The sequence below is a fragment of the Crinia signifera genome, chromosome 7 (assembly GCF_055691185.1).
Source record: "Crinia signifera chromosome 7, ASM5569118v1, whole genome shotgun sequence".
In the NCBI taxonomy this organism is placed as follows: Eukaryota; Metazoa; Chordata; class Amphibia; order Anura; family Myobatrachidae; genus Crinia; species Crinia signifera.
Genome location: NC_139223.1, coordinates 55,760,695 through 55,776,006, shown reverse-complemented (window position 1 = coordinate 55,776,006; position 15,312 = coordinate 55,760,695). Strand labels below are relative to the sequence as shown.

The window sequence follows — 15,312 nt, the reverse complement described above, 5'->3', positions numbered from 1 at the left end:
TTGTTCCAAATCATATGTTCACACAGGTAACCGTATTAAACATAGGTGCAGCTATTTTAATGCGCAAACCTAAATCCCTGTAATCTTAAATCAAAGGAAACTTCTATCGCTTTCTGGGGTTACCCAAGCACACCTGCTTATGTACACACCCAACTGCACAAGCGTGTTCATTGACTCCGACACTTCTGTGCACAAGGGTTAAACCAAGCTCGGCAGCTGTGGCCAGAAAATACAGTTGCATCTTCTGCTGTCTGGATAAAGAGGTCCTTGTGTGGCTGGCACAGTTGTCACTGTAAGGCAACATGTGCCATGAAGCTGCTCTGTACACAAGCAGATGTCAGTGTGGTGGCTGCTGCAAGTCACAGGCACAAAACAGAGATTTCCTTAGTGTCCATTGATTCCCTGCTGTGAGCAATTCCTTTTACTCTCCACCTCCTCCTGAGTGGATTTTGACACTAGGTCGCCTGTCCTAATTGTGTAAGCCTGCTGCACTAATTAACCCTTTCCCTGCTTGCCAACACGGCTGCCAAATTGTTGTTCTTTCCATCGACTTCAGCTTTAAAGACGACATGTTGCTTGTGCTTTTTAGTGCTGTTGGGGATCTGCGGTGCCCCACGTACTCCTACAGCCATGGAAACATTGAATGTCCATGCCCTTGACAGCCAGGATGTGTTCAATTCAACATAGAGACAGATAGTTTCCAGCAGTTGTTTGTGATGGACTGGCTATGATGAGAAAGTGTACAGCTCTATGTAGCCACAGACACAGGGCAGGCTGCGGTGTATTAGACAACGTGTAGGTGAATGTGTAGCACTGGCTAATTGGTCCTGTTGTACTGCTGGTTATTGCTTTGTTATTGGAAAGGATCTAATGTCCTGTAGCTAAAAATACAGTTACTATATATATATATATTTATGCATGTGTTCCTCTGCGCCTGGTTTTATTAATAGTAACTGGTGAATGTCACTTGAGTACCCTGTTTTAGTAGCTGATAATTACACTCATTCATTAGATGCTCTGTTCCAGAACATGAAGCAGTTTCTTGAATATACAGCTAACAAGACAAAGTGAGACATCGATATAAGTTATGTATTTGAGAACTTGCCACCATGAGTCCAGCTTTATAATACTGGAGATGGGAAATATTGGCATGTAATCACCCGGTTTTTAGACTAGCTTTGCCCCATTGAACTTGCCATATAGTTCTTATACTCAGAATGGTGGGCAACCTGTGGCTACAGTAATACCTGGCCATGCTGCCTTGGTAGTAATATTGTACGATAATGTGTTTACTAACTGAAGCTCAGGACCCCTGACACCTCAGGTTTTCCAGACTATCGGGAGACTATATAATGTGTCAGCAGGATTTCATGTACCACACCTTTTTTACAATGTTACTTTTAGTCATGAATAGTACAGCCATGTGCACCAGCTTGGTGTCTGGAAAAATGAACCATAGCAACATGTTGAGGTGATTCTGTTTGATAGGTAGTACTTTGGGGGGATGTGATGTCCGGCTGCACATATCGGCCATTTATGGTATTGCTGACATCACAAGTCATGTTTCCAGAGTGGCACGTTGTGTCCATTGTACAACATGGAAGTCCCCCTATATTGGAAAGGGATACAGTCACCAAAATGAAGATCAAATATGACTGTTTAACACAACTCTCTCTGGGTTTCCTTCTATCGCCTGTCTGCTTAATATAGTCTCTGACCATTATACCTAAAGGAAGGATAGAAATAATGATCCGAAGCTACTTGCACTTTAATGTAACATAATTCCCACACCCTTGTATTAAAACAATGAAAAAAATTGTCCTTGCTCTGTTGCTGCCCAACACCAATAGCATCACCAGAACCCTTGTGATGTTGTATGTTTTATTTTTTTCATTTACTTTTTTGGCAGTATTTTATGGTTAGCTGTAGTCCTAAAATTCTGCTGTGCTAGGATTAAAAACAAACAAACAGCCTAACATTGTCACCTGAAAAAAAAGCATGTTCCAAACTAACATGATGGGCTGTAAAAACTAACTGTAGCTTCATATAGACTTTGACTTTTATCAGTTTTAGGAATATGTCTCACACTGCAGCATGGGACTTGTGATAACAGTGTTATTATCTTACAGGATTCGTATTCAGGAAATCCCTCTATACATAGTAACAGCACTGGTGCCTAGCTTTTTTACTAAACCTGACTTCATGCCATGGCGAGAAGTGCCGATAACTTGCCGTTGGTGTAGTCAACGCACTCCCCTTCATTTGCAGTTTCCACCTCGCTTTTTCCCTGAGTTGAGGCGGAAACTGTGAGTGTGGCCATTAAAACAGCAGGGCCCTCGCTGTTTAAGGGGATCCTCGCCGTCCTCTCACAGTGAGGATTTGGGCTGTACATTGAATACAGCGAGGGGTTTTTATGGCTTTTCCTCACCATCATCGCTGTACATCGCGGAAGGCATTGAATACCGCCCAGAAAGGGAGACGTGGGTGTACTTAAAAACCAAATTGAAGAAATTCCTGTCTAATGTGGTATGACTGGCCAACGATCAGTATCCCAACAGTGAGTATACAGACATTGGATCCCAGCTGCTGGTACTGACTGGGTAAGCACAAAAAAAAAAAAAAAAAAAAAAAGCTGCTTGTGGGCTTGGAGGTTTCCTGCCCTTGCCACAGGTTCTATTCTCTCTATATGGGGGTTGTGGAACCCCATGAGGGAAAATAGCCCCAATCGGTTGGGATCCTGACTGTCTGTAGAGTTGGGATTTTGGGTCTGTGTACTGACTATTGGGATCCTGACCACCCAGCCTAGTGTATACTGCTTTAGAGAACCTGCCAAAAGAACTGCTTGTCTCATCATTATGTGGGGCACTAGGTCCAAGAACAAATGGTTCTGGTAGAATAATCCATCACTACCTAGTCCTGTTTTTCAGGATCACCCAATTATTTTTAAAATTATTACATCTTTTGTCACAAATACTCCTTTGAGCATCATTTTAGTTCTAATAACCTGTGGGATGACTTCAGTTGTTTGTACTGTGTAAAGTGGTCAGGAGATAATTCAGTTGTTTTGGTCTGCAGTTCACAATTTGCGGTTTTATGCTAGCACTAAAGCCCCCACCACTCTCCCCGAACAGGCGGGAGCAGACATTTGTATAAAGTAGGACTTTGAGTTGGGTGTGCCTTAATTGCCCCACGACCAGCACTTCGCTCAGGAGAAGCTGCTGAAAGCCGCTGATCATGTGCATTTAGGTGTAAGAATGCACAGGGCTGTTTCCTCAAATGCAAATAATTCCTGGTCACTGTAGATAGGTGCGATAAATCATTTTAGCACCCCCTATGTGTTGGAACTCATCGGAATGTTATGTAACTGCATGCTGGATGTATTGGTAGTGATCACTCCAAATGCTTTGAAAGGGCTGCTGTTATTCCATTGAAAGTAAGAGGCTGTTACAGTGAGAGAGGGGCAGCATGTGCCCCTGTTGAGGTGGCTTAGATCAACAGGGTTGGAAGGGAGACGTAAGCATTAGATCGACATGAGGTTTTTCCATTTTTTTTTTTGTCCCGAATGTCGACATTTGACACTGTCAGAGTGCACTGTTGCTCACTCCATGCTTGGGGCACGGTGCCTCGCTACGCTCCGTATTCTATTCTCCCTCCACACCCAGAGGATGGCAGGGCATGATATATACCGCCTGTCGGCTCAGTAAAAGTTTTTCACTTTCTCTGTCTATCTGGCCATTGTTGGCCTAATGCTTTTGTCACCCTTTCAACCCTGTTGACCTTAGCCACGTCAACCTATTTCATGTGTCGACCTAAGCCAAGTTAAGCTAATATGTGTCAACCTAATGACTGTATATGGCAGAAGGAAAGGACTTTTCATGTTTGTGCATTATTGGTGCGCCTAGCCAGTATCCAGACAAGAGCTTCCCATCCAAAGCACAGCAGTACAGTATGGCCCTTATTCTGGTTCACTCGCAAAGGCAAATTCCATCTCGAATGGACAAAACCATGTGCACTGAGGGGGGGGGGGGGGGGGCGCAAATGTAACGTGCAGAGAGAATTAGATTTAAGTGGGATTTTACTCCAAAGTGAGATCTATATTGCAGTGTAAAAATAAAGCAGACAGTATTTACCCTGCACAGAAACAAAATAACTCCCCCAAATCTAACTCTCTCTGCACATGTTACATCTGCCCCCCCCCCACCCCCCCCTGCAGTGCACATGGATTTGTTGATTGGAGAAGTGAACCATTGAGTGAATCAGAATAAGGGCCTATGTCCATTGGATGCACTTGCGTGCTAGAACATGTTTTGCCAGTTAAACATAAAAAATAATTACCCTTGTGACCTTTTACAGGGTTACAAAATATGTGGTGTATGTGAACAGACCTAATGGAAGACTCAAGAGACTCTTCAAACCCCCCCCTCCCCCTTTCATTTTATAACATAACTTTGGAACCTGTTTTGAGAAAGAAATAATAAGTTACTACCTCTAAAACCGACACACTGTGTGAGGCATGGTGCGAAGTGTCCAGGCACTGTTGTGATGCACAGTCAGGACCCACAGTAGGCACGGATGCTGGAAGAAACGCACTCGTTGGACGATCATGTTCCCGCCAGCACCCTTGCCTCCTGCGGTTTTTATTTTTTTCTAAGCCTATAGGAGGATGGGAAATCCAAACTGCTGTTACATGCATCTGAAGTAGTTGATAATGTGACATTCATTTGGTGTTGGTTTGCACGGCTGTATTTGCCAGGTGAAAGTGTTCTAGTAAGGAAATGATAGATGGATTATATTTCGCAGTATACACTAGTGTGTAAAGGATCATTGGACAAGGCTGGTAAATGTGGCTGAATGATTTACCCATGCTTCATGCACTCTATATACTACTGCTATTCAGAATGTGTGAATGAAATATTAGCACGCAGCAAATGAGCATCATGTGTTGGATATAAATGTCTGACTTGTTAACATGATACTGGACATCACAGAATGGGACCCTGTTGTCCTTATTAATATTTTGGGGGCTCTGTGGTCTTTTTTTTCATCTTTGGTCTCTTTTTGGAAGCGATCTAGGAGACAATCCTGTGACTCAGTGTGCGTATTAGTTTGGGTGTGTCTTTTTTTTTTTTTTTACTCTGACTGTTTGGATAGATGTCAAAGCAACATTTCTGTTTTGTATTGTACACTGTTTTTGCAGCTCCTGGAAAGGTTTTATTCTTGCGCTTTTCCAGTCAGTACAGTGTTTTATGTTTTGTCCTCCCGTGTCTCTGTGATTAGCCAGAAAGTAGATGGAATATGTTGTATGAGGGCTATGAGAAGTCTGTTGTGATTGCTACTCTGTGTGACGTCCTTTCCCCTAGGAGTGAAAGGCATGGCCTACTTGGAGCAAGCACTGCAGCTTTTACCATATCTGCATGCGTCTTGGCGTTTTCTCTGACGGTTTGTATTTACATAACTTAATACTATGATGTGTTTTTTTCCCCGTTGCACTTTCACTTTCTGCAGTATGATCTGAATCCCTGAGAATGGATTATTCCCATCTTCATACCTATGCTCCTCCCCAATGCCTACCAGAAAACACTGGGTACACATATGCTCTAAGGTGAGATCTGCGTTTCTCTCAAGCCTATGATCTTAAACTCTTAGTAACATCTGTTATTCTATGCTTAGAGGGCGGCTGGGATTAGCTGTCCAGACAATGCACATAAGCTGGGCTATAATTGTTTATGTGCTAGAAAAGATAGAAATCAGGCACTAAAGACAGGCTGAAACACACAACATAATGGCATACGTGCTCCAGTTATCACTACCAAGCTGACGGGAAATTGTGCTTTCTATAGAGTGCTTGGCAGATGGGTAAACTGTGTATGTGCAAATTAATACAATGACACAGAATTTACAGCTTCCAATAAAGGTAAGAACTACATTTCCCTTAAGTCAAGACTGAGAGAGTCCTCGCCGGTCAGCTGCTGAATTCAGTGAGGTGTTGCTTTGGAACCTGTATAACAGGCCTGCTTTAAGCCTCCGTTGTGAGTGTGCTGTTGCGTGCATTTTGCACTGTCTGAAGTGATTACAGTTCTACATAAACAGGGCAGATGTGACTGCTTACAGGGGTCCTTTTGGTTTTTAAATGAATTCGATATTTTGCCTACTCCTGCTGTACAGTGTGGTTTTGATAATAACATTTATGAATCCTGTGAAATACGTGTGTGTCTCGTGCACATGGTAATTGAAAAAATTGTTGACTCCAAGGTGCTAATTCAAGAAGTCATGATGTCCCATATAAAGCCTATGCAATGTGGCAATTATACAGAGAACTGCTGAAATAACAGGCATCAGGTACTGCAAGAACATTACACGTACGCGGCAGACCTCAATATGTACTACACTCTTGTTTCCTGGAAAGTAGAACCTAACGTGGTACCCACAGAGGAGATTAGCCCCCGCCCTCTGGGCTCAGTGGGGTGGGATGTACTGGATTGTTACATAAACTGATTTCGCTCATTATGGTGAGTGGCAGGAGTGACGTCTTGGGATTGCTGTTTAATCACAAGTTCTACAGTACATCTAATTTCATGTCCACCTGCAAATGAACTATCCATTGCTGATATGCTCTGACTATTGTGGCATAATACGGCTTCATATTGTTTATAAAGTTCAACCTACCACATTAACTTTATTAATGTAACCCGTCTGGTTTTCTTAATCTACGGTTCCAAAGCTTTAATGTCCTATTTGTCCCTAAATGTTTCTACAGTATAACAGGTTTCCTGCTGCCACTTCCTGCATGGTTAGTGCTTGTAAACTGGCAGAAGTACAGTATTACTAGATCCAGTGTCTCCGCAGCTGATGAGTCAGATGTTTAATATTTTGGACTTTTTTTTTTTCTCTCCCTGCAACCCCACCCAGTGACTGAACATAGACATAAACACTGGACAGATATGTTTACTCTGCAGGACTCCCACGTTTATCTTGTAGTAGTTAAAAGCCCAATCACAATGGGCACCAGGCCACATTACATTGGAAGGTGATGAGGTCACTGCTTACACAGGAGCTGCATGGTTTCTGGAACCCCAGGTGTTAGAAGCTGAGCCACTATAATGCTCAGCAGCTGTGTATGTGTTGTGTATCTATATATGCATCTATATAGATCTATTCAAGTTGTACCAAGATTTTGAGGTTCTGCTACAAATGTACATTCAGAAGCTTTGTACCAGTGATGATGATTCTCAGTTAATATTATGTGACTGAACGGGACAGTTATTAGTGATAAATTTAAAAGTCAGTTTCAGCTCGTTGGGGCAGATTTAATTATTTTGTCAATTGTTGCCACCATTAGGTGCACATGCCTCCATAGAGTTTAGACAGGTTTACCCTCTTACCCCTTTTAGACATACTACCCGGGAATTACCTGTGATTTTGACTGGGTAATTTTCCCGGTTGCAGTCTGCACCCTTTCACACTTAAAGCAGCAAATTACCGGGTGAAGCAGATCTACCTGGTAATTTGCTGAAAAACCTGGGTTTTCCTTATGTCTGAAAGGGTCAACCCGGGTTTTAAATCCCGGACCCTCAACCCAGGTAAAAAGAAGGGTCAGAGACTTGATTTTTAACACCCAGGTTGACCCTTTCAGACATACTAAAGTCCTGGGATGGTGCACATTCATGTGCAAAAACCTGGGATTTTGGAGTATGTCTGAAAGGGGTATTCGTGAGTCTAAGGTCCTGGTTTCGACACTCAAACGCCTGTTCACTTGCACCTCTGGAGCTGAGGTGCAAGTGCTGGGTTTATAAAGTGATGGACTACTACTTAATATTCATAATGTAATGATCAATAGCTTTATAGTACTGCTAGTCCTTATTAATGGAATTATGCCATGTTAATGGAAAGGACAGTATATATGTGTGTATAGCCCTCTCCCCCCTCCCACTCTCCCATGCCTATATATATGGGTGTGGTATGGCGGTCCGGCATTCGGGATCCCTACGGTCAGTATCCCAACATCGGAATACCAATTTTATAATATTCGGTCCTAACAAGCCTTTTAAACTTGCTATTCACATCATGTTTCCAATAGCATTATCTACAGTAGCTTCATTAGGATTAGCATTTTTCACATCTGTCCAAACTGCTGGCATGAAATGTATGTGGCTGCAGTTGGCCCCACTGTAGCAGGCAGCTGTGGGTGTCATGTACGATAGATGGGGATGCTGTTCCACAGAGCAGGGACCATGCATTTCTGTGTAACCATGCAGTTTATAAAGAGTGACTAGCTACATTATTGGGTGCCCCCCCCCCCCCCCCTGGTAATGACCAGGTGTAAGATCATTAGACTTTACTTGCTCTAGTTTTAAAACTTGTTAGAACATGATCTGTAGGAAGAGTTGGTGAATGTGAACAAGATTGTCTTTTCCCTGATCATTGTGTATTTGTAGTACAGGTTTGTTTTACTGTAGGGTTGTTCTGTCTGTCACTTCCATCACAATCAGAGCTGTCACCTTTTGCCTTCATTAGTAAGTTTCTTGTAACCCTCACTACTGCCCCTTTCACACCAGAAATGCAGAGACCAACCCGGGAATTAAATTCCAGGGACATTCCCGGTTTGGGACCCATTCACACATGCTTTTGAAGCAGGAACAACCCAGGTCGGCACCTTTCACGCTGACCCTGCATTTCTATGAGAATATCATTGAAAATGGCCTTTTTTAGGCCCACAAAGGTGAGGTAATTAGGGAGAGGGAGGGAGGGCCTTTGCAGACATTTGTAGGATTTTAGGGGGGAAATAGCACTGCTGGGGACTGTTGTTCCACAGGGCTTGCACAGTGTCTTCCTGTATGCTCTGTGATTGCCAATGTCCTTGTACCTTTCACACCAGCCAGTAGTCCAAAAAGGATCTGTGAACAACTCTGCTACCTAGCAGGGTTGAAATTCCAGCAAATTTACACGGGAATTTGTCCCTGGAACCTTTCACACCAGCGCTAGTTCCCGGACCCAACCCAGGAATTTAGGCTGGTGTGAAAGGGGTATAGTCCACTACAGTTGGAAGAGCCACTGTGACATTCAAACTGCAGTGGACCAGATTGCAGGAGCTGGTGGGGGCACATTTGGCTTGCAGTCTTTGTACTAGTTGTGGAAATGCAGGAAGGTCGACATGGGTAAGGACGACATTGGGTAAGGACCGGAATGTCAAAACAGTCAACATAAACACTAAAATGTAGCACCGCATGGATCGTTGCACTCGCGGTGCTTCGCTCGGCACACTATTTTATTCTCCCACCATGCCCTAGTGGATGGTAGGGCATGAAATACCGCCTGTCGGCACGTTTTGACAAAAAACAACAACCATGTCGACCTAATGACCCTGTTGACCTTACCCAGGTCGACCTTCCTGCATGTTGACCCAATAACCATATCCCTTAAGTGACATGTAGCAGTCTAATACCCCTTTTACACCAGAGTTTGGACCCGGGATATTGCCGCTCCAGTCCGGGGCAGGGCATAGTGTAAATGGGCTTAAAAAAAATAACACGGGTACTGTTCCCCGGGAATCTGACCCGGCAAATGTTCAGGGTCGGACACAGGGCTTATCCGGGGCTCAGGGTAGTGTAAATGGCCATTATCCGGGTTATTTGGTGGGTAGAGGGGCGCAAAGAGCTGATTGGTGCTTCTGCAGCTCTGGCAGATGATGTAATCTGCTGGAGACCCGCACAGGGCGCATGTAGCAGCGCAGCAGCAGCGTTACCACGCTCTGTGCTGCAAGCACACTCCACACTGTGTTTACAGCCTCATCTGCTGCAGCACACACTGGCTGTCACGCAGTGTGTTCCACTTTGGCTGACCCCAAACCTGATCTGCACCATCATGTCTGCAACTGCAACACAGCTACTCCGTCTGCCATTTTTGCTGCAACGCTGGGAGCAGAACCCACCCCCTCCCTTTTCCCTTTCTTGTGACCTCATCTCAAACAGCCCAAAGGTCCATTTTTAATGACACCAGCAAGGAAAGACAGGGCTGATCCGTTTTCAGTGTGAAAGGGCCTTACCCGGGAATAACCCGGATTGAAGTGCAGTGTAAATGGGGTCTGAGGCAGGGCATGCCCTGGCAATTTCCCGTGTTCGATTTCCCGGGTCCTATCCGGTATTCTGGTGTAAAAGTGGTATAATCGGCCTGGTGTCTGGAGGAGTTGTATTTGGTGCCGCTGTGTGGGAGCATATAATGTCTGTGTTGTCTAGGAAGTGTAGTGTGCTGTGGATTGTAAGGTGACGTGTGTAAGAATGAAGGCGTCTCCTGAAGGCATGACAGCATAAGGAATCCGTATGGATTAGTGTGTTGGTGCAGGAAGAAGACGTGCAGTTCCTGGGAAAGGCTGGACCAGAAAAGAGTGCCTATATACTAAATCGGTGCTTCCCAAACTTTCTTGAATCACAACACTATAGAGCAGTTGTGAAACTACAAGTCGCAGCATGCCTTGCTACAGTTTTGCTATTAGGGAATGCTATAACTTTTGCAAGTCATGCAGGAATGTGTAGATTCACAACAGCCTGAGAGCCACAGGTTGGCCAGGGCTGCTTTAGAATATCAGCATTTTCCTGGGCATTCCTGCATGTACAGGCAGGATATAAGGTTTGTGTAAGTTATTTCCCTACAGACTATGTGTAGGGTTGTAAAGCTGCTGGACAAGCCTAAACTAATAGTAGTGACATGAGAAGTGGTGTAAGGGCAATGACACGGCCAACTTTTATCACATTTCAGCTTGCCATCTCAGGTGCCTTCATACTGAAATGTGTCTTTCCCTGCTATTGGTGCCCAGAGTGGAGCAACAATTGCTGCAGTATGTTGGGCGCCTTCTTGGGCCTATCGCAAGGAAAAACCATTTGAAATACTCCCAATTGTAATTCTCCCTGGATAGTGCTACAGGCACGTGGTGGCGCCATACAAATAAAATATTCTAATAATCTGTCGTTTAGTTTCATATAGTGAAATTAACCCAAAACTAAGTAAGGCCCACACACACACTAGGTGATTTTGAGCTCAAAGTAGCTTCCTTTTCCTGTTTTGAGTACTTTGAGTTTAAGATTGCATAATGTGTATGGTCATGTGGTGAGTGCTGATGCTGTATTACAGGTCGAGTGAACCACTTTCCATAAACTCCTGCTATGGAAAATTGCTGGACCAGGTAAAAAACACCCAGTGTGTACACACCTTGTAGAGGGGTTGTACCTACAGCCTCCTTGTTTTGTCTGGTTCTCTATTATTCTCAAGTTACAAACTAAATGTATAAGTGTAAGAAGGAGACATTCTCCTCTGTATATAGGGGCCAAGCAGTTATGTTATTTGGATATCTTGCATGTTTTATCAACATTTGCTTGATTTTTTCTATCCACAGTGCGATCTATTGGGAATAGAAACTGTAGTAGCGGGGCAAGCTCCTTTGCCTGAAGTGCAGTGAGGGAACACCTTTTTTCCGGTGATGGTCACATAACCAAACAGAATATACAAGATATGGCCCCCCCCCCCCAAAAAAAAACCTGGGTCGATCATATGTTGTCGGCCTATTGACCGCCCACCGAGACATTGTAGATGTGTTTTGCCGCACCTGCAGTTACATCGGTGCAGTTGCTAGTAAGAATTTGGCAGCTGATGTCTGCGTGTGCTTCATATTGAGAGCCCTAGAAACAGATGCTTGGAAGTAACTGTAAATGACTGGGGGGGGGGGGGGGGGGGTACACTGTACAATATTTATTCTTCTTGTTGAGATTTTATTTTTGCAGTGTTTGTCTTATTGACAGATAACATGTATAACAGTGTATTGAGTGGAGTAGTTGCTTATAGCAACCAATCTTCAAATGTATACAATTACATTCTACAAAGTGATGGGTAGACGCTGATTTGTTGCTATAGTTACATTCACAGCTGGTCTACTTCCCTACACTTGGATGATACATACCCCCCTGATCTCTTTTGACTTTAAAGGTGTTGTGGTCAATCAGTCTACCAGTTGGCCATGGCAGCGACTGCTAGATCATACCCAAAAGGCTACTGCCATGCCCGAGGCACTAAAGCAATGATGGCTAACCTTGACACTCCAGCTGTTGAACTACACATCCCAGCATGCCCTTCATCAGTTTTCGCATGGCCAAATAGTAAAACTGATGCAGGGCATGCTGGGAAGTGTAGTTCAACAACAGCTGGAGTATCAAGGTTAGCCATCACTGGACTAAAAGAACATGACCGTGAATGTAACTACAACCGCAACGGCATTACAGGAATGCAAGTATGTGCTGTGTGACAGGGTGGTGGGCAGTTCAAAAGTGGGAGAGGCACAGGTCGCAAAATTATTTTTACCTTCTTTTCAACTAGATGTCAGAATACTAGGGGTTTGTATTTTGCTGCTGATGAGAAATAGGCACAGGACTCTATGTTGGTGGTTAGTGGAATCGATGCTGGATGGCAGCAAAAATTCAGTCCATTTAGATGTGGCATGTGCCGCCTTTTTTTTTGTCGATAGAGCCCCTCAATGACAGAAGTGATGAGCTGGGTAGAACTTCAGAATGTAATTAGGGGTAGATGAATTACTGACGGGTTTCAAGCCATGTCACAGCAGCTTGAAACCTATTCTCAATGTAGGATTGATCTAGGCCAGGGGTGGCCAAACCTGTTCTCAAGATCTACCAACGGTGCATGTTTTCCAGGCAACCTGTGGATCTATATTAGGAATGAATGCAGCAGGTTTGAAAAATGTGGCCGTTAGTATTGACTACAGCTGTGCACCAGCTAGATGATCTGGAAAACATGGACTGTTGGTAGATCTCGAGGGCTGGTTGGCCACCCCTGATCTAGGTGCTTGGAGATTACATACTCAAGATTCAGTGTTAACGGGACATGGCAACTCTAAATTACCAAAAAAGATAATAAGAGAGCGCAATATAGGTACCAATATTTAATAATTAATTCATATATATTAATACAAATTCAACAATCATAAAATTGCATACTTTAAAACATATACATTAAAAAACATAATATTTAGGCAGATCAATGGTAACCATGCAGGGTGAGTGTAAATTGGATATGGCCACAAGAACTCAGTCCAATGGCACTAATATTTAATGTAGAATTTCAATTACACAGAGTCCTGCTCCAGGTGTAAATAGTATTTGTAATCCACAGGATGTTTTAATTACAGGACCCTTCAGGGTCAGTTGCAGTTTTAAGATGTAAATTTAATTCTCAGTCCATAGACACCTCAGTGTCTAGTATTGTTAATCCTTAGACCGATAAAGATGCGCATACGAATCTGCACACTCCAGCAGACAGTAAACGTTATAGATGGTATGTCTATATATCTGCGGAGACACAGTAACAATACAGTGTGGCTTTTAGGAAAAGACTGCCGGCTCTTACCAGACCTCGGTCGGGAGCTTGAGTTGATGTTACCGTCTGTAGTGATGAAGCGCACGGCTGTGTGCGTGCTCGCTTCTCAGACCGAGTCTCCGATATCAGCTGTCCGTCCGCACCTCTCAGGGAGTTAATTCCCGATTCTCAGCGCTGTTTTACAAGTTGCAGTCCGAGATAGGTGCTGCGGTTTCTCCTGCTGTTTTGGGGTTCGTGCTGTGAAGTACACCTGAGGCTCCAGGTGGGGAACACCTCTTAACCAACCCTGCAGGTACAATGATCTGTCCACAAATGCCTTGACACGTTTCTCTGCCTTGCTCTCTGGCAGTTTCCTCAGAAGGTTAACGGGACATGGGTCAGATGTTGTTACCTGTTTACACTGCCTCATAACTTGGGTCATCTATTTTATTTTATTAGGGACTCTTTTACACTGAGCCATAACCCGGGTTAATCCCCCAATAACTGGATCGTAGCATCTGTGTGAAAGGGGTACTCCTCTCTCAGCTGACCTACACATCTGTGCACAAGTATAGATATCATACCTGGACTTTTAGGGTGCCTTGTTGAGTAACCTCTGCTTCAGGGGTTTTCAGAACTAAATATGCTTTGCTACTAATGTTTACAGTAGGTAAATTCCCAGAAAGGGTAGATGAACAGTGCTGTGTAACACTGAATAACAGTGTATCATATTCATAAATTGCTTTAATTTAGATGTTTTATTCTATACAAAAATATATCCGCACTTAAAAACATTGTGTCCACCTTTTTAAAAGAAAACAATTGTTAATCTCTTATGGGTAGAGAGCACAGCTCCTTGGGGAAATTGGGTAATACACACCCTGGTGTTTGGGGGGTTGTAAAGTGGTCAAGGCACAATGAGAAGTTCAAGCCTGTTGGTAAGTGGCTTAGGGCTGAGAATGGGCAAGGATCTGTGGCCCCATCAGTATAAGTTCTAGTATAATGCCCAGCAGGGTTGTTGTTTCCCCAATGTCCAGGTCGGATCGGTCTTAAAAGATTCAGTGAATTAACAATATTACTCGCATGTCCTGGTATACGGAGATGACAATGGAGGCATGGCCTTGGTGGTGGAAAGGTGGTCCAGAATGTCACATGTTTTCAATGCGTTTTGTGTGTTGGCTTACAACTTCCTCAGGATCAGTGGTCTAGAACATTAAACTGTATACAATATAGCCAAAATTGGCTTGCCTGCACAGTTTTTTCTTGCAGTGCTGATCCCGAGGGAGCGCCCATCGGCACCGCAAACTGTATACACACTGCGCCATTTGTATTAACTTTTCTTCTGATGTTGACTATATAGTAAAAATCTAAAGCTCAAATCGCACTGTTAATGCAGCGTAAAAGGCATCTCCCCTTATATAACATTGGAATGCCCTTGTGCATTTTAGTGTAGTAGTCAGAGTTCTGTAAATTAACAAGCTTTGTACTTGGTAATCATATTCAGGAAAATGATTTGGATTAACCTGTGGTGCAGGTTTATAAAAGTGGAGGTGCCCATCGCAACCAACCAGATTGAAAATATTGTAGAGAAATTATATCCAGGATCCAATTGGTTGCTATGGGAAATACTTCCACTTTTGTAAACTCTCACTATAATAAATGTAACCCCTTGGTCTTCTCCCCACAGTGGTTTACTGGACTGGTTATTGATGTGTACATGTAGAGTTAATAAAATCCAATTTTGTCACTTGTGACCGGTGAGCCTGGTTAGTCCGACCCAGAATAGTAATATCTATACAATATGACTATAACACTTTTGGATTAAAGGTACAAATCTGCTTTATTTCTTATTACTGCTGATCAATCTCTGTGCGGATGCAGCACAGCTCCCCAGTTTAGTACAAGGCACAAGAGGGACCTACTGGGAAGATGAAGTTCCAGTTTCTGAGCAGTCCATGA

General features: G+C 43.6%; 1 protein-coding gene across 15 annotated transcripts in view; it reads left to right on the top strand.

Annotated features, from left to right (window-relative positions):
* Window positions 1-15,312, top strand: part of SUN1 (Sad1 and UNC84 domain containing 1) — a 54,372-nt gene that overhangs the window by 10,771 nt on the left and 28,289 nt on the right. For 12 of the 15 annotated variants that reach the window (XM_083153133.1, XM_083153134.1, XM_083153143.1 and 9 more), the window contains exon 2: window positions 5,506-5,602. The exons of the other annotated variants lie outside the window; for them this stretch is intronic. In XM_083153133.1, coding sequence (XP_083009259.1) covers window positions 5,526-5,602 — 77 coding nt within the window. In that variant the 5' untranslated portion in view covers window positions 5,506-5,525. The remainder of the gene's footprint in view (window positions 1-5,505; window positions 5,603-15,312) is intronic. 15 annotated transcript variants of the gene reach the window in all.